This window comes from Mobula birostris, chromosome 18 (assembly GCF_030028105.1).
Source record: "Mobula birostris isolate sMobBir1 chromosome 18, sMobBir1.hap1, whole genome shotgun sequence".
NCBI classification, from domain to species: domain Eukaryota; kingdom Metazoa; phylum Chordata; class Chondrichthyes; order Myliobatiformes; family Myliobatidae; genus Mobula; species Mobula birostris.
This window is the reverse complement of record NC_092387.1, coordinates 30002543-30022149: the sequence shown is the minus strand read 5'-3', so window position 1 is coordinate 30022149 and position 19607 is coordinate 30002543. Positions and strand designations below refer to the sequence as shown.

Here is a 19607-nt window from a genome sequence, read left to right as displayed (position 1 = left end):
GAGGGTATACTCTTAAAGTGAGAGTTGAAACGTTTAAAGTGGACCTGAGGGGTAACTTCTTCATGCAGAGGGTAGTGCATGTATGGAATGAACTGCCAGAGATAGTGGTTGAGGGAAATACAATGACAGCATTCAACAAACATTTGGACAAGTACTTGGACAGGAGAGGTTTAGAGGGATATGGATCAAACAAGAGCAAATGGGACTGGGTTGGAGGGCCCCTTGATTGGTACAGGCATATTGGGCCGAAAGGCCCGTTTCCATGCTGTGTTACTCCAAGTATTTCCACTCTTTTAAACACCCCTTTTTGTAACACTACAATTCTATATCTTAAAAATATTTTTCTTCTTTGTTAAGACTTTATAATCAGGAGTATGTTTCAATCTACATTGCTTGTAATCGGTTTCCAGTGATGACTGCTTCATCTGATTGTTTACTGTTGAAATTTCCCATTTCCCTCCCTTCCCAAGCTTACTCTTCAACTACACCTTTACCTGCTGTCCTCGGTCAAGTGGAGATAATTACTGTATAGCTTCTCTATTGTCAAGAACTTTCTGGTTTGCATACAGTATTTCATCTATGATTTGTTTAAATTTGACATTTCTCCTTACCTGAAATGTGTGTGTGGTTTTAGGCCTTGTGAAGTTTTTGTTCCCCACGTATCTGTCTCTTAGAGGTAGGTGGTTTGTTTCATTGATAATTGCACTCTGAGTTCGATTTGAATGTATTTGTGATTTCTATAGTGGAAAAATGTAAAAGGTTAATTTCCCATCATTCTCAGTCTTGCTGTTATTGTGACTAGGTTGAATGAATTACTCGTAGCTTTGCCACAAGCTTTTGCTTTTAGATTTTCTACAAAGCCCAACGTAAGGTTGAGAAACAGCAGCTCACTTTTTTTTGAGATATGTTATAGTTGAACAGTTTCGGATAAGCAGCCTGTTTGTTCAGAATGTACCTCCTTCTGGGATAGAACCTTTGTACATCTCTGAATTGACATTTAAGAATTGAGCAGAGATGTTCAGTGAGTGTGTTTGTTCTCCCTAGTACAGAGGATTCTGCCATTTTAAAAACAAATAAAATGTACCATATTGAAAGGTGGATAGGAAAGCTATTTGAACAGAGCTTCTAGATATATTTGCAGTGAAAAGAGATGAGACGAAAATTTATTTACGTACTTTTTGTGACTGGAGGAGAATGTCAAAATTAAGGATACTTATGCCCTATCTCAATTCCAGCAAACTGTCCTGGGCCAGTGAAAATCTATTCACCTGTAAGCAAAAGGAATAGGTCTCCTATCTATATCTCTTCGGTCTGTGAACTCCTTTATCTTCTGAGGGAAGCTATGCCTATTTGGTTAATCACTAAATGCAAAATTTGACTACTAGCTATTCATGAAGGGTATATTTTTAATTGCATCCTTCAAACCTACTTGTCAGTTGAATGAGCTTATTCTGAGCTGTACAATTTTATGAATGAAATAATATATGATGTGTTTTAATATCCTGAAACTTTAATATTTCTGGATTTAAAGCAGTAATAAAATATCACCACATTCATGCTATTTTTGCCCTTCTGCACTTATCCTATTTGCCAACACTAGATCTCTTTCTTTCTATGCCTTGCCTATTCAAATGCCAGTCTAGTTTCATCTTAAATGTAATGACTGTATTTGATTCCACCACCTCCTCTGACAGTGGGTTCTAGGTATCAACCCATCTCTATGTAAAAACATTCCCCTCAGCTCCCCTTTAAGCTCCTGACTTTCACCTTAAACCCATGACCTCTTGTTTCCTGATACTCCTACCTTAAGAAAACGATTCTGCCTATCCATCATGCAACATAGCACAGTACTGCATGGGAACAGGTTCAGCTCATGATGTTGTACTAGACTAATTAAGCAAATGACATCTAATCCTTTCTGATTGCATATGGTCTATATGCCTCCATTCTCTGCAAAATCATGTGCCGATCTAAAAGCCTCTTAATGTCTTCATCTGCTTCAACCAGCAACCTGGCAGTACGTTTCAGGCACACAACACTCTCTGTGTAAGAAAAAATACCCTGTAAATCTTCTTTAAACCTTCCCTTCTCTTAAATGCTTGCATTCTAGTGTCAGACATTGTGACCCTGGTAAAAAGATACTATCTTCTTTATCTGTGCCTCTCATAATTTAATAAACTTCTATCAGCTCCCCCTCAGCCTCAGCTATTACAGAGAAAACAACCCTAGTTTGCCCCACCTCTCCTAATATCATATGCTCTCTAATCGAGACAGCATCGTGGTAAACCCCTACTGTGCTGTGCCCTCTCCAATGCTCCACATCCTTCCTATAATAGGGCGACCAGAATTGAATGCAATATTCCAGATGTAGCCTAACTAGTTTTATAAAACCTCTTGACATACAGTAACTTCCTGACTCTCTAACTCAATGACTTGATTAATAAAGGTAAGCATGCCATATGCCTTTTTACAACCCTACCAACTTTTGCTGTCATTTTCAGTGAGCTATGGGGTTAGATCCCAAGATCTATCCGTCATCAACACTGTTTGAGTCTTTGCTGTGTGCACTGTCCCTTCACGTTTGATCTCCCGAATTGCAACACCTCGCACTAGCCCGGAATTAACTCCATCTGCAATTTCTCCATCCATATCTTCAGCTGAACTATATCCGACACCACCAATACTCATTCTAACACTCATCCACATACAGCAGCTGATTAAGCTACCAAACTTCACATCTTTCGGATGTGAAAGGAAACAAAAGCACTCAAAAGAGGAAATTACCCATTTACAGGGAGAACGTGCAAACTCCACATCAATGATACTGAAAGTCAGGACTGAACATGGGTCTCCCATGCGGTGCCACTGTGCCCCTCATACTCCCCACCAGCAATGGAAGTAGGTTATAGACTTCAAATTATCTATAGAAATGTAAGATAAATTTCAGATTACCAAAAGGCAAGGATTTAACAGTTGCTGAGCCACATTAAGCACTTGCATGTTTGTTAACAATTTGAATGCCATGAATATGTAACATGATACAACAATAACAAGGCAGACTATGTTGGTGCTGTTCTTCAAGTACCTGTGGTTGTTCAGATAACTTTGCAGTAGAATGACCAAAATCAGTGGTGCCGATTGGTGGAAGTAATGTATTGTGCCTGAGAAACTGAGTTGAGGCAGACAGGCAATCCCTTGCACTCTGTCTGTAGTTCAAAGAAAAAAAGAAAGAAGGAAATTAATTTGGATTCTTTGTGCTTCTCATTTGCCATGTCTGATAAAGCTGAGTTAAACCTGCATTTCTGGTCCACCATAACACAATTCCTTAGGGAAAGGGTGAGAAGGTGTGAGAAAAAAGAGCATAGAAGAGTACAGCACAGGAACAGGCCCTTCAGCCCACAATATTGTGCCAAGCTAATTAAACCAGTAATTAAATGCCTAACTTCAGCCTATGCAATGTCCGTATTCCTCCATTACTACATATTCATGTGCCTATCTACGGGCATCTTTAATACCTCATTTGTATCTGCTTCCACCACTACTCATAACAATGCATTCCAGGCACCCACTACTCCGTGTAAAAAAACCTGTCCCATACATCTTTGAACTATTCCCCTCTCATTGTAAAGCATTCCCTCCGGTAATAAATATTTTAACACTGAAAAAAAGATTCTGGTTGTCTACACTATCTCATATGCCTCTCATAATCTTTCAAACGTCTGTCAGCTCTCCCCTCAGCCTCTGCCACTCCAGAGTAAACAATCTAGGTTTGTCTAACCTCCACTCATGGTGTGTGACCTGATCAATATTTACAAATGATCTTTATCCACTATATCTTTTAGCAATCTTCTACACCATCTAATCTTTCTGTTGTACGTGAATGTACTAATCCACCTATTTACATTTTCTTGCATGTAATATATATCACAAACAACATGTCCCAGTACAGATCCCTGCAGAAGCTACTAGTCACGAACCTCCAGCCAGAACAAGTCCCGTTGATTACTACGTGTCTTCGGTGGGAAAGCCAAGTGAATCAGAACAGACAAGTCCCTGTGGATCACATGCATCTGTTGCTCTGTATAAGCTCACCATGTGGGATCTTGTCAAATGCCTTACTAATACATTGTCAAAAAATAAAACCATCACAGCCTTCATTCCCAAAGGTACCAATTCTCAAACAATAAAAGGTTAAAGAGGCTTATAAAATTGAGGTGCATAGATTAGATAGATCGTCAGGAGTCTTTTCTCCAGGGAAGTCTAGACAGAGAATACAGGTTTAAATTGAGAAATTTAAGGTAAGGGCATGGGTACATAGCACAGTACAGCATAGGAACAGGATATTCAGCCCACAGGGACTACGCCGACCGAGATATCAAAGTAAACTAATCTTATCTGAAACCATATTGTCTTACCCTGCTTACACTGCAGGTTCATAGTGCCTATTCAAATGCTCACAAATGTTGCTGTCTTATCTGCTTCCATCATCCTGCCAGGAGTTCATTTCAGGCACCCAACACACTCTGTGTAAAATGAGCTTGCTCACATATCCCCTTTAAATTTTCTCCTTCTCACCTTAAAGCTATGCCCCCACAGAATTTAACATTTATTCTCAGGGATGAAGTCTCTAATTACCTACCATACTGTATATTTGCATCTCGTAATTTCATGTACTTGACTTCTGTAAGTTTGTCTCTCAGCCTCAGATGCCCCAGAGAAAAAATCAAAGTCTGTCCTACTCTCCTTACAGCCAAAAACCTCTAATCCAAAAATCTCTTATCCATGATAAATGCTCCTGCCTCCATATCCATCCTGTAATTCAGTGACCAAAAATGCTCTGAATGTAGCCTAACCAATGTTTTATGCACTGTGACTTCCCAACTTTTGTACTAAGCACTCCAACCAATGAAGGGAAAAAGTATGCCTTCTTTGCCACCCTATCTACCTGCTTTTCCACTTTCAGGACTCTGCAGGCTTGCAGCGCAAGATCAATCTGTACATAAGTCTCCTGCCATTTACTCTATACTGTCCCCTTATATTTGGCCTCCCAAGTGCAACATCTTGCACTTGTCTGGATTGAAAACCATTTCCCATTTCTTTGCTGATACCTCCAACAAATCTACATCCTGCTCCAGCCATTGACAGACCTCCACATATCAACCTGCTACCTTGCCCAAAAAGAACAGAGAGTGACTAGTTGAGTTCTGCAGTGATCTGTACTGGGACCTCTGTTGTTTGTAATACATATAAGTGAAAATGTGGATGGATGCGTTATTAAGCTCACAAAGGATACAAAGATTGGTGAAACTGTGGATAGTGTAGACATCATAAGCCCTGCGGGCCTTTGTGGTGCACCTTTGAGCGTTGGGTTCCAAGGTTTCTAAAGCACCAGTATTTGTTAATTGTTGTATTAACTAGAGTCGTTAAGTCCTTGTGATTTCTGTTTAATCTTGTAAAGTTTATTTTGACTGGCGCCGGTTTTCCATGTACTGTGATTATTTAAAATGGACTCCCAATTAACACTTATTGCAGGGTCCTTGTTCTGAGAAATGATTTATCCTGCAGTGTTTGGTCAAGCCACCAATGTTCAGTTGGAATTCCTATGTACAAACTCTTGTTTTCATCTCTACCTCTGAGTCTGTCATTGCTCCGCACCTGGGTTCAGTCATCGCCAGTGCACACCATGACAGTGGAAGGCTGCCAAAGGATACAGTGGGATTATAGATCAGTTATAGATATAGGTGGGGGAAACAATGTGAGGAGATATTGGGTTATGGGTAAATCAATATAGATATGGGTGTTCAATGTGATGTGTGCACTTTTTGAGATCGAACATAGAAGGAAAGTGAGCAGTTACTGTTAATGTAGAGAGGGATCTTGGGGTTCAATTCCATAGGTCCCTGAAAGTGGCTGCACCAGTTTATAAGGTGGCAAGGAAGGCGATTGGCCTTTAATAGTCAAGATATTCAGTTCCAGAGTAAGTTAGTTAGGTTGCAGCTTTATCGATCTCTGGTTAGGCTGCATCTGCAGTATTGAACTCATTTCTCATCTCCCCATTATAGGGAGAATGTGGAAGCTTTTCAGAGGATGCAGAAGAGGCTTGCCAGGATACTACCTGGATTCAAGGATTTGTGCTATAAAGAGTAGTTGGACAAAATAGGGCTGTTTTCTTTGCAGTGGTAGAGGTTGAAAGGAGACCTGACAAAGGTTTTTAAGATTATCAGAAGCCTACAAAGAGCCCACATATTTTTCCAGGGGTCAACATGTCTAATGCCAGAGGGCATAACCTTTAAAGTGAAAGAAGGCAAGTTCAAAGGAGATGAGCGAGGCAAGCTCTTTGCATAGAGAGTGGTAGGTGCCTTGAATACACTGCAAGAGTGGTGATGGAGGCAAATATAATTGAAGCATTAAAGAGTCTCTTAGATAGACATGTGAATGTGCAGAGAATGTAGGGATATAGATATTGTGTAGACAGAAGAGATTAGTTTAGTAAGGCACTTAATCACTAGTTTAATTAGTTTGGTACAACATCATGGACCGAAGGACCTGTTCCTGTGTTGTACTATTAAGTGCTCTATGTACATTATCCACAACTCCACCAATTTGGTGTCTTCTGGAAACTTACTAATTAACTAAATATACATTATAGTCCAAATCATTCATATACTCTATATCCCGGGTGCAGGTCAATGGAACTAGGCAAATTAATAATCTGGCACCGACTAGATGAGCTGTAGGACCTGTTCCTGTGCTGTAGTGTTCTATGACTCTAAACTGAAAAAAAGTGCAAAGAAGGTTCGGGAGAATGTTAGACCTTATTCCTTATAAAGGTCAAGGAATTTATTCCTTGGGGCTTTGGAGACTGCGGGGTACCCATTATAAAAGTGTAAAAAAATCATGAGGGACATAAATAGAGTGAATGTTCAAATGTTCCAAGTAATTTTATTGCCAAAGTATTTATTTGTCACTATATAGTCTCCTGAGATTTGTTTTCTTTCTGGCATTCACAGTAACTACAAAGAATGGAAATAAAGTCAATAAAAGTATAAGTATCTAAGTGGTGGCGTGCAGGAACACAGCAGCTTCTCTGGCTCATAATAGTAGTGCCAGTTTTAAATTCTTAGTGTTTCAAAGTTCCTAGTCAGGGACTTCAGTCAACCAAAACTCTGCGAATGCAGCATTACTGAACTCTTAGACAAAATTATTTTTAAGCTGCCGGCAACAGAGTTAATAGCAGTGCTTAACGGATAGAGATTCTGCACACACCAGAACCAGTGAGTGACAGAGACCTGGCCTAGGCGGCTCAGCTGAAGAAGCAGCAGACGCAGGTGTTGTGAGAGGAAGCAGAAATGTGGCAAGACAGCTAGGGCACTAGCCAGGCTGAGTTAAACCAATTGGACCGGCAGTACCATCACTTTTCCTGGCCACCGTCTGCTCACTAGAAAGTAAAATAGATTGAGACTGAGAATGAAAGTGGTGAGAAACTGCTGCATTCAGGTTTTGCCTAAACAGCAACATGCCAGACTCAGCATTCCAATTCAACAGGATGACTCTTCCACACAGCCAGAAACCCCCTGTTGAGGAAATCCAAAGAAAGTGGAATCTGTGTGTACGTTAATAAAGGTTGCTGCACAAACTCATCTGTAATTAGCAGCTACTGCTCTAGGGCATCAAACATCTTACAATAAAATGCTGGCCACATTACCTGCTCAGACAATTTACTGTTGTGTTCATCACCACTGTCCATATCCCCCGAGTGCAAATGCCAAGGACGCACTGGGAGAGCTTTACAGTTTCATTCATTCTCCACAAAACACGCATCCAGATGGTCTCTTCATAACTGCAGTAGACTTTAATCATGTTAACCTGCAGGACATTTCACCTAAATTCCACCAACACGTCACCATGACCATGAGGGGAACAGACTCGACCATGTTTATACATACAGATATGGTACTTACAAAGCCATCTCATGCCCTTATCTTGGCCTGTCTGTTCATATCTCCATCATGTTAATCCCAGCATATTGACTGTGGCTGAAAATGGAGAAGTCATTCAAGAGGACCATCACTACAGGTCCAGGGTTAAGGGGGAACATGAGGGGAAAATTCTTCACTCAGAGGGTCTGAGAGTGTGGAATGAGCTGCTAGTGCAAGTGAAGCATGCGAGCTTGATCTCAATGTTTAAAAGAAGTTTGGATAGGTAAATGGAGGGCTATGGCCTGGGTGCACATCAATGGGAGTAGGCAGTTTAAATGGTTCAGCATGGACTAGATGGGCCAAATGGTCTGTTTCTAAGCTGTACATTTTTATGATTCTATAACACTATATAGCCTAATGAGGCAATATCTATGATTCAGGACTGTTTTTTTTTTACAGACAAACTGGCAGATGTTCAAGGAGGCCAGTTTGAAGAAGACACAGACTTTGAAGAATAGGCCTAATCTGTCACCAACTACATCAGTGAGATGTTGGTACCTCAACAACAGATATGTCACAGCCCAACCAGAATATCTCTCAGAGCAGCCAGGAGAAACTTCATCTTAGGTATCAAGAGGGCTAAGCCTGCCTATGCTCAAGAAATTCAGGAACCAGTTTGATAATGATCCTCGGCATATGTGGCTGGACATCAAGGGCATTACTGACTTCGCAAAGAAAAGTAGTGTTAACTGTACCGCTCTGTTGCTGTACACTCTGCTCGCACATGATTGATTGCACAGCCAAACACTCAAATAATCACATTGTCAAGTTCGCCAATGGCATGACACTGGTGGGGCTCTTCATCAGCACTAATGCAGAGGTGGAAGAGGTAGAGGCCTAATGCCAGGCAAATAACTTCTTCCTTAATGTCAACAAGACAAAGGAGATAGTAATCGATTCTAGGAGAACACACACCACTCACACCCTTCTTTACATTTGTGACATTGCAGTGGAAATTGTGAGCAGTTTCAAACTCCTCAGAGTACACAGCCCATCATGGTCCCAAAACATATTGTACACGATCAGGAAAGCTCACCAATCTCTACTTTCTAAGGAGGCAGAAGAGAGCTGTCCTATGAATATCTATACTCATTTCATTCTACAGAGGCACAGTAGAGAGCATCCTACCAAGCTGCATCACTGTATGGAGAGAAAGGCTCTACAATGGGTAGTTAATACCGCTCAATGTATCACTGGCACCTATCCACAGAAAGGAGCCAGTAACATCATGAAAGATCCCACCCAGCCTACTCATGGACTGTATGTCCCACTCCCACCAGACAGGAGACTACGTAGTATCCAGTCCAGGACCACCAGACTCAAACAACAGTTACTTTCCCCAAGCAGTAAGGCTGATCAGCACCTCCACCCACTAACCCACTCCTCCATTCCTCCAACCACTACTACTTTATCATTTCCTGTCAGTCACCTTAAGTTATTGTGTTCTTATCTTATTATGCATTTTTGTGCTGCACCAGATCCAGAGTAACAATTATTTCGTTCTCCTTTACACTGGTGTGCTGCAAATAACATTAAACAACCTAGAATCTTAAAAAAAATCTGCACACAACAAAGATGGACAAATGACCAATGTGAAAAAGAAAACAAACTGTGCAAATAAAAGAAAAAAAAACAAAATAATAATAGTAAATAATGAGAACGTGAATTGTAGAGTCCTTGAAAGTGAGTATTTTCCTCAGGGAAAAGGATTCAAAAACTAGAGGGTTTACGGTAAGAAGAAAAGATTTAAAAGGGATCTGAGTGGCAACTTCTTCATGCACATGGTGGTTCATACAGTATATGGAAAAGGCCAACAAGCTGCTAGAGGAAGTGGTTGAGATACTTGGAGAAGTTTTGGTAGGTCAAATATGATGGCAGAATATAGCATTAATGATAAGACTCTTGGCAGTGTGGAGGATCAGAGGGATCTTGGGGTCCGAGTAAATAGGACACTCAAAGCTGCTGTGCAGGTTGACTCTGTGGTTAAGAAGACATACGATGCATTGACTTTCATCAATCGTGGGATTGAGTTTAAGAACTGAGAGGTAATGTTGCAGCTATATAGCACCCTGGTCAGACCCCGCTTGGAGTACTGTGATCATTTCTGGTCGCCTGACTACAAGAAGGATGTGGAAACTATAGAAAGGGCGCAGAGGAGATCTAAAAGGGTGTTGCCTGGATTGGGGAGCATGCTTTATGAGAATAGGTTGAGTGAACTCAGCCTTTTTTCCTTGGAGCGACGGAGGATGAGAGGTGACTGATAGAGGTGTATAAGATGATGAGAGGCATTGATCATGTGGATAATCAGAAGCTTTTTTCCCCAGGGCTGAAATGGCTAGCACAAGAGGGCACAGTTTTAAGGTGCTTGGAAGTAGGTACAGAGGAGATGTCAGGAGTAAGTTTTTTTTACGCAGAGAGTGGTGAGTGCGTGGAATGGGCTGCCGGTGATGGCGGTGGAGGCGGATATGATAGGGTCTTTTAAGAGACTCCTGGACAGGTACATGAAGCTCAGAAAAATAGAGGGCTACGGGTAACCCTAGGTAATTTCTAATGTAAGGACATGTTCGGTACAGGTTTATGGGCTGAAGGGCCTGTATCGTGCCGTAGGTTTTCTGTGTTTTTAGATCAGTTGCAGATATGGGTGGAAAAGTAGCAGATGTAGTTTAACCCTGGCGAAAAGTGAAGCATTTTACTTTGGGAGATCAAATGTAAAGGGACAGTACACTGTTAATGACATTACAATTCAAGAATCAGGAAGTTATGTTACAGTTTTACAAAACTCTGGTTATACCCCATCTAAGATACTGCATTCAATCCAGTTGCCCCATTGTGGGTAGGATGTGGAGGGTTTAGAGAGGGTATAGAAGAGGCATACCAGGATGCTGCCTGAATTAGAGACATGTTACATGAGGACATCCTTGATCTGACACCGGAGAACCAACACACCATCCTAGAGTCTTGCTTGTTGTTCACTCTCCCATACGGGCCCAATGTTCACCAAAGCCTGTAGATTAAACTACCAGCAGAACTCGGGCCTCAAAGCACCCCTTCCCAAAGGTAAAGAGGGTGAGCTAAAGGAGATTTGAGCAATAGGTTTTTTTTTCGCAGAGGGTGGTGGTTGTCTGGAATGAGCTGTCAGAGGAGTCATTGAGGTAGAAGACACTATGTGGGACCAAACACAGAATGGGTGACTATTTCACCGAGCACCTACACACTGTTTGCAATGACTATCCTGAGTTCCCAGTTGTATGTCATTTCAATTCCCCTTCCCATTCTCATTCTTGGCCTTTTTTACTGTCAGAGTGAAGCCCGATGTACACTGGAGGAACAACATCTCATTTACCGCCTGACTAATCTACAACCAATGGCAGAAACTTTGAGTTTTCAGTTTTAGGTAAGCATCCACTCTGGTGGGTTATTTTCCCCCTTCCTACCCCCATCCGACATCCTCCAATCCTCTTATTTTTGTTCTCTTTCCCTTATACCTTACATCTTCATCCCCATCTTCCTCCTCGTTCCCTCCACCTCTATGCACAGTTCATTCACAGTCTTCCCTCTCCCCCCACCATATTCCCTATTTCATTCTAGTTCCATCTGCCATTCACCTCTCCACAAGGATAAGTTATAAGGTGCAGTCTGCAAGTTTTTCTCATAACCACGCTCAACTGAAGTGATTTCTCCTTCATGCTCTGGGCAATTAATTGAAATGGATGAATTAAAAGATAAATTACAGTAAAAGTCGAAACACATTAATTAAACATTGTTTCAACAAAATACCAACTCACATTTAAATGTTGGTTGAGGCAGCATTGTATCACAGTTAGTAGAGATGCTGTTCACAGCTTTAGTGACCTGGTTTAATTCTAACCTATAGCGCTGTGTGGAGTTTGCATGTTCTTCCTGTGACCGCGTTGGTTTTCTCCCCAAGTGATTTAGTTTCCTCAACATCCCAAAGACATGCAGATCACTAGATCAACTGTCCTCTGTAAATTGCCCCTAGAGTGTAGGTGAGTGGTAGAATAAAGGGAGAGTTAATTGGAATGTGGGACAATTGAGAAAAGACAGTGCAGGATTAGCATGTATGGATACTTGATGGCCATATATACTCAGTGGGCCAAAAGGCTTGTTTCTATGCTGTCAACTCTGACTCTGAGAAGAAGTTTTCTTCAGTTCAAGTTGCTCACGGCTGAGAACTATTATTGGCAATCCTGTATCAAATTCCTGCCTCATTCAGAAGAATGAGGGGTGACCTCATTGTAACCTATTGAATGGTGAAAGGCCTTGATAGAGTGGATGTGGAGAGGACGTTTCCTATGGTTGGAGAGTCTAAGACCAGAGGACACAGCCTCAGAATAGAGAGGCATCCATTTAGAATGGAGGTGAGGAAGTATTTCTTTAATCAGAAAGTGGTGAATCTGTGGAACTCTTTACCACAGGCAGCTGTGGAGGCATAGCCTTTACGTATATTTAAGGCAGAGGTTGATAGATTCTTGATTGGTCAGGGCGTGAAGGGATACGGGGAGAAGGCAGGCGATTGGGGCTGAGAGGGAAACTGGTGAAATGGTGGAGCAAATCCAATGGGCCAAGTGACTTAATCCTGCTCCTATATCTTATGGTCTTATATAGAAACTCCAAGATAATTCATGTGGCAGGATGACCATGTGTACATGAAGTATCTCCAGCTTGTCGAGCTCGCTCAGCCTTTGAGCTTGAGGGATAGCTAGAGTTACTGAAGAATATCAAGAAAGCTGAGTGTTTTTGTACGGTACATTCCAATGGGCAACACAGCAGACACGGGGAACAGAAAAGGAAGGGAATGCAGTCACCACATAAGGTTCTGCACCATTGAAGAACCTGGATGAGGACCATACTGTAGTATCACATGTTACATGGAGGCACAGGTGAAGAACATCCAAAGTCTTCATGTGTCTGCAAATATCTCAGTTGGTCTAACCAGAACTTTGCCTACTGTTGCCCTTGGAGCAAACCGCTGGCATAACAGAAATGCCCCAGGGAGCAGAGTATAGATATGTTAGCCAGGAGTTAATTGGCCTTCTTCAGAAAGAGATGTCCTGGGAAGATTCTATTAGTATTCAAGTGTCAACAATCCAATTAGAAGGGCAGATGGAGTGATTTGGAATGCTTATGAAAGATGGTTTAATACACTTTGCCATACTCTCTCTCAATTGAATTTTCACCATACCCTTAATTGTGGATCAAATCACAAACAAGAAAAAATTTGCCAATGCTGGAAATCCAAGCAACACACACAAAATGCTGGAGGAACTCAGCAGGCTAGGCAGCATCTATGGAAAAAAGAAATTTACTCCTCAGCCTCTGTTCTCCAGTCCTGCTGAAGGGTTTTGGCCCGAAAAGTCGACTGTACTTTTTTCCATAGATGCTGCCTGGCCTGCTGAGTTCCTCCAGCTTCTTGTATGCGTTGCCCTTATTTGTGGAGTACTTCAAACATAATGATGACCTCACTGATATTGCCTTGGAGTGGTTTGTGTATTTTAGAAAGTGCTGCTCTCCTGGGATTTTCATGCACAGCAGTCTCTAGAGTTTACAGGTGATGGTGTGAAAAACAAAAAAAAATCCAGTGAGCAGCAGTTATGTGGGCAAAAGTGTTAATGAGAGAGCAGAGGAGAATGGCCAGAATGATACAGGAGGTACCTAATAAAGTAATACTGAACATATATCTCCAATATTTCATTGTCATTGGGTGACAGATTCTGGAACTCTCTTCCTGACGGTATTGTGGGTATAACCCCATCCCAAGGACTGCATTGTTCAAAAAGGCACCTCACCACCATTTTCTCAAGGGCAATTAAATGCTAGGCTTGGGCTATGAAGCCCACGTCTCTTGAATAAATAAAATCACCTTAAATCATAAAAGCATAGAAGACTACGAGCTGAAAATGGAATTGATGTACATAGGTAATAGATGGTCAGCACGGACACAGTGGACTGTTTTTGTGACTATGCTGCATTTTAAATGCAATTCTTTTCATCATACACTCAGCTACACTCTGGCTATGTACGTTCTCAATAGTTTCATCAGTGTCCATTTACATATACCATAAAATCATAGAATCCTACAGCACAGAAACAGACATTTCAGCCCACCTTGTTCATGCCAAATATTTTGCCCATTTAGTTACATTTGATCCCCATCCCTCTACACTTTTTCTATCTATGTGCATGTACAATTGCCTTTAAATAGCTAGTAATCGTACCTGCTACTACCACTTCTTCTGGCAGCCCATTCCATGCAACCACTATGTTTGTTGTGAAAAACTTCCCCATCAGATCTCCTTGAAATGTCTCCCCTCCCATATTAAATCTTTGCCCTCTAATTCTAGACTCCTATGCTCTTCATGCCCCTCATAGTTTTATAAATGTCTGTAATGTCACCCCTCAGCCTTGTATGTTCCAGTGGGAATAAACCGAGTCTATCCAATCTCCCTTTATAAGTACAGCTCTGCAATTCTGCCAACATTCTGGTGATTCGCTATTGTTAGCACATCCTTCCTTACTGAACAATAATGGTAATAAAAAGCAATGAGATACCCAAGATTACACAGAAAGTGCACATAACACAAAAGGTAAAACAAAGAAAATATTAAGAGAAGAAAGAAAATCTAAAGCATTGAGTGAAGCAGTTTGATAGGGAAATTATCGAAAGGAATGATTACAGAAACAATTGGCAGAAACTGAAATATCAAATAGCTTGAGTAAATTTGAAGGGAAAAATGACTAGTCTTATGTGGACTAGCTATTTAGGCCAATGGTTTTGGAAATTGCTGGGCAGCATTTTCTACTTTACATTTTTATGCTTCACAGTTTCGTATTTGGTACTTACAGCCCTATTCCATGCACCGCTTCATTGATAAATCCAACTGGAGTTCTGGAGTGGGATAAACTGGAATGTAATGGGTGGAGTGTCCGAGGAGCATTTCGTCTCTGTGCAGAACGGACTGGCTGGGACAGAGAGTAAATACTATGTTCTCTCAGGTGGTTTGAAGGAAATCGGTTTGCTGAGTGGTTGCTTGAATATTGCCGCTGGACAGGTCTCTCATCTGAACCCCTACAATCAAGTTCACCATAAAAAATATCATTAATTCTTCTATCATCTCTTCAAATATCAGCCGTCAACTCCACACACTCAAAGAACCCAGGAATACCCAGGTCTCTCTCAGTGACAACAAAACAAACCCAGACTTTCTTTTGTATTATTTGTTCATGGGGTGTAAAATTGTCAGAGAATGCCAACTTTAACCGCTCATTCCTAATTGCCCAAGGACTAGGTTGCTTGCTCAGCCATGTCAAAGGCCAGGTAAGAGCCAATCACATAGGTGATTCTGGAGTCACATGGAAGCCAGACTGGATAAGGACAGTGGATTTCCTTCTCTGAAGACCTGAATGAACCAGGTGGGTGTTTATAAGGTTTTGGTCGGTTCCTGATTTCCTTTACCGATTTTAACTTCAGTCTTAGCAAGTAAATAAGTAAATATTTACTTAAATTTAAATCCCAAAGTGGAAACTGAGTTTAAAACTACTATCTAGAGAGCTGTTCAGACCCTTCAGCAAGGGTTAGTCTGTCAGGGGCTCATTTCAAGTGTAAACACAAGGTCTGAGTGGTCCAGCTTAGCTGCATACAGTTGCAAGAGAGGTAATTAGAAACAATGGCTAAGGATCAGTTTGTTGTGAATTTGGTCTTTCCAATATTGATCAACGGAAAATTCCTGCTCATTCAGTACAACATATTGATAGAACAGGGGGAACCAAAGGAAGCAAACAGTGTTGGGTATATAAAATATATGTCATCAGACTACATACATGACAATGAGTTTGAGGATACTGCTGCATGCCGTTAGTATATTTAGATGTAAATTAGAAAGGGGCATGGATCCTTGGAGGAATTGAAGAGTTAATATTGAGTGAGATGGAAGGGAAGTTATGACTTATTGTATCATGGAGGTATGATTGAGTGAAGGGCAGGACTGGCAGCTTAATGCTCTGGGATAAAGAAGTTTCAGGCATGACAAGAGGAAGGTGAAAAAAGGAGGAAATTGCACTGCTATATAGGGAGAATCCAACAAGGCCATATGAGTCGACACTTGAACTAGGCGAGGAGCGATAACTTTCTTCTGTTTTTACTGTAGGCTTCTCAACAGTCAATGAGAATTAGAGGAACAGTTATGTAAACTAATTGCAGAATGGTTTAGGAGCAATAGGATTACAGAAGAGTTAAATTTTAACTTTCCCAATATTGACTTGAATTACTTAGTATAAGGGGTTTAGATGGGTCAGAGTTTGTCAAGAGCTTCCATGATATTTTTTTCTAAATGCACTAGCTATGTCACAATTTCCTGATGAGCCTGAAGAACGCAGTGAACTCGACTCCGAGAAATGCAGGTATGGAACCTGGAAGTGGAACACGACCAATGCTCCCTAGCATCCTCCTGTCTAATGTGCAGTCATTGGAAAACAAAATTAAGGATTTAAGAGCAAGATCGCTGCATCAGGGATTGTTATGTTCTCTGTTTCCCTGACACATAGCACATCTCACGCGCTCTGGACACGGCACTCCAGACTGAGGCATTCTCAATCCACTAGATGGACCAGACTACAGCATCAAAAAAATGGGCAGAGGTGGTGGCGTCTGCTTCATGATAAAGTCATAGTGTGGCAGTTGCAGCAAAACAAGGGTCTACATAATGTCCAGGCAAGGACAGATTGCAGATAAAGTGCAGACAGCCCAGGGAAGAGGGTCTCTGAAGAACATAGCTTCCCCTTGCATGGCAGATTCCTAGAGCTATGTTGGCTTACTAAAGATGAGACAAGAATTTAATGAAAACATGCAAGCCACACACAGTACCAAAGTGACAATCACTTTACTAACTTCAAAGTATTATCAGTTGTTAGCTGTAGTTTCTGTTGATTTTTAACAACTGTATTGTGAATGATGACAGATCTTTTGCAAGAAAGGAATTCAGATATATACAATTTACCAAATGGTCAATATCTGTAACTGCGGGTCAATTCTGTATAAAAATGGCATTTCTCTGTCCAGAATTCAGAACAGCATCACCTAGACAGGGGCCATATTGTTCTCCTTGTGCACAGGTAAAATTAAGTTTGATCATTCTGCACACCACAGTTCCCGAGAAGACATTCCATTGTGCAGTAGGAGAGAAAGATCCAAAGAAGTGAGTGGGTGCAGTCGGGACACTCTACATATCACAGTTCCCGAGATGTTGGATTGTGCATACCTAGGCACTTTGCAAGAGATGAAGTTTGAGTTTCTTCGTGTTGAGTTTACAAAATAACACTATTCCCCTCCTCAGCACCACCGCCTGCCCTTCTCTTCGTAACCTTTGATGCTGCGGCCCATCAAGAAACTATCAATCTCCGCCGTAAATACACCTAATGACCTGGCCTCCACAGTTGCCTGTAGTAACAAATTCCACAAATTCACCACCATCTGACTAAAGAAATTTCTCTATACATCTGTTTTAAATAGACATCCCTCTATCCTTTATAAGACACTAGTCAGGCCACACTTGGAGTACTGTCAAGAGTTTTGGGCCCTATATCTCAGAAAGGCTGTGTTGTCATTGGAGAGTCCAGAGGAGGTTCATAAGGATGATTCCGGGAATGAAGGGTTAACATATGAGGAGTATTTGGCAGCTTTGGATTTCCACGCACTGGAATTTAGAAGAATGCGGTGGGGGGGTGCGGGGGGTAGAATCTCATTAAAACCTACCGAATGTTGAAAGGATTAGATAAGGTGGATGTGGAGAGGATTTTTCATATAGTGGGGTTGTCCGGTACTGCAGGGCACAACCTCAAATTTGAGAGGCAACTCTTTAGAACGTAGTTAAGGAGGAAAATTTTCTAGCCAGAGAGTAGTGAATCTGTGGAATGCTCAGCCACAGTCAGCTGTGGAGGCCAAGACCGTGGGTATATCTAAAGCAAAAATTGGTAGTTTCCTGATTGGTCAGGGCATCAAAGGTTATGGTGAGAAGGCAGGTGTATGGGGTTGTGTGGGATCCAGGATCTGCCATGATGGAATGGCGGAGCGGACTTGATGGCCTAATTCTGCTTCAATATCTTATGGTCTTATCCTGTGGCTGTGCCCTCTCATCCTAGACTCCCGCACCATGGGAAAATTCCTTTCCACATCTACTCTGTCTAAGACTTTTAACGTTCAAAACATTTCAATAAGATCCCCCCTCATCCTTCTAAATTCCAGTGAGTACAGGCCCAGAGCCATCAAACGTTCCTCATATGATAACCCTTTTGTTCCCAGAATCATCCTTGTGAACCTCCTCTGAACCCTCTCCAATGCCAGCATATCAATACTCAAGGTGAGGCCTCACTAGTGCCTTATAAACCCTCAGCATGACATACTGCTCCTATATTCTAGACCTCTTGAAATGAATGCTAACATTGCATTTGCCTTCCTCACCACCACTCAACCTACAAGGTAATCTTTATAGTGTTCTGCACAAGGACTCCCAAATTCCTCTGCATCTCAGATTTTTGGATTTTCTACCTGTTTAGAAAATAGTCAGCACATTTATTTCTACTACCAAAGTGCACGACCATGCATTTTCTAACATTGTATTTCATTTGCCACTCTCCTGCCCATTCTCCTTCTGCAGCCTTCTTGTTTTCTCAACACTACCTGCTCCTCCACCAATCTTCATATGATCTGCAAACTTGGCAACAAAGCCATCTATTCCATCATCTAAACAATAGATATACAGCATAAAAATAAGTGGTCCCAACACCGCCCCCTGCAGAACACCACTAGTTACTGGCAGCCAAACAGAAAAGGATCCTTTTATTCCCACTCGTTGCCTCCACCAACCAGACAATGCTCTAACTAAGCCAGTAACTTTCCTGTAATACCACAGACTCTTAACTTGGTAAGCAGCCTCATGTGTGGCACCTTGTCACCCCTTGCCTTCTGGAAATCCAAATAACCAACATCTGCCACATCCCCTTTATCTATCTTACTTGAAATCTCCTCAAAGTATTCCAACAGGTTCATCAAGCAAGATTTTCCCTTAAGAAAACCAAGCTGACTTTGCCCTGTCTTGTCCTGTGTCACCAAGTACTCCATAACCTCATCCTTAACAATTAACTCCAACATCTTCCCAACCACTAAGGTCAGGTTAACTGGTCTATAATTTCCTTTCTGCTGCCTCCCTCCTTTCTTAAAGAGTGGAGTGACATCTGCAATTTTCCAGTCCTCTGCAACTATGCCAGAGTTCAATGATTCTTGAAAAATCATTACTAATGCCTCTACAATCTCTACCACTGCCTCCTTCATTACCCTAGGTTGCAGTTCATCTGGTTTGGGCGAGTCATGTACCTTTAGGTGATTCAGTTTTTTGAGCACCTTCTCCCTTGTTGTAGTAACGGCACTCACCTTTCTTCCCTCACACCCTTCAATGCCTGGAACACTGCTAGTATCTTCCACAGTGAAGACTGATGCAAAATACTCATTGAGTTCATCTGCCATCTCCTTGTCCCCGTTATTATTTATCTGGCCTCATTTTCTAGCGTCCTATATCCACTCTCATCTCTCTTTAATTTTTAATATTGAAAAAGCTT

The 19607-nt window shown here is 41.6% G+C and overlaps 1 protein-coding gene across 1 annotated transcript in view; it reads right to left on the bottom strand.

Annotated features, from left to right (window-relative positions):
* Positions 1 to 19607, bottom strand: part of LOC140212250 (protein FAM149B1-like) — a 95638-nt gene that overhangs the window by 1234 nt on the left and 74797 nt on the right. The window contains exons 10-12 of the mRNA XM_072282970.1: positions 14842 to 15066; positions 3086 to 3206; positions 612 to 737 (exon numbers count right to left, since the gene is read on the bottom strand). Of these exons, the coding sequence (XP_072139071.1) occupies positions 612 to 737; positions 3086 to 3206; positions 14842 to 15066 (472 nt within the window). The remainder of the gene's footprint in view (positions 1 to 611; positions 738 to 3085; positions 3207 to 14841; positions 15067 to 19607) is intronic.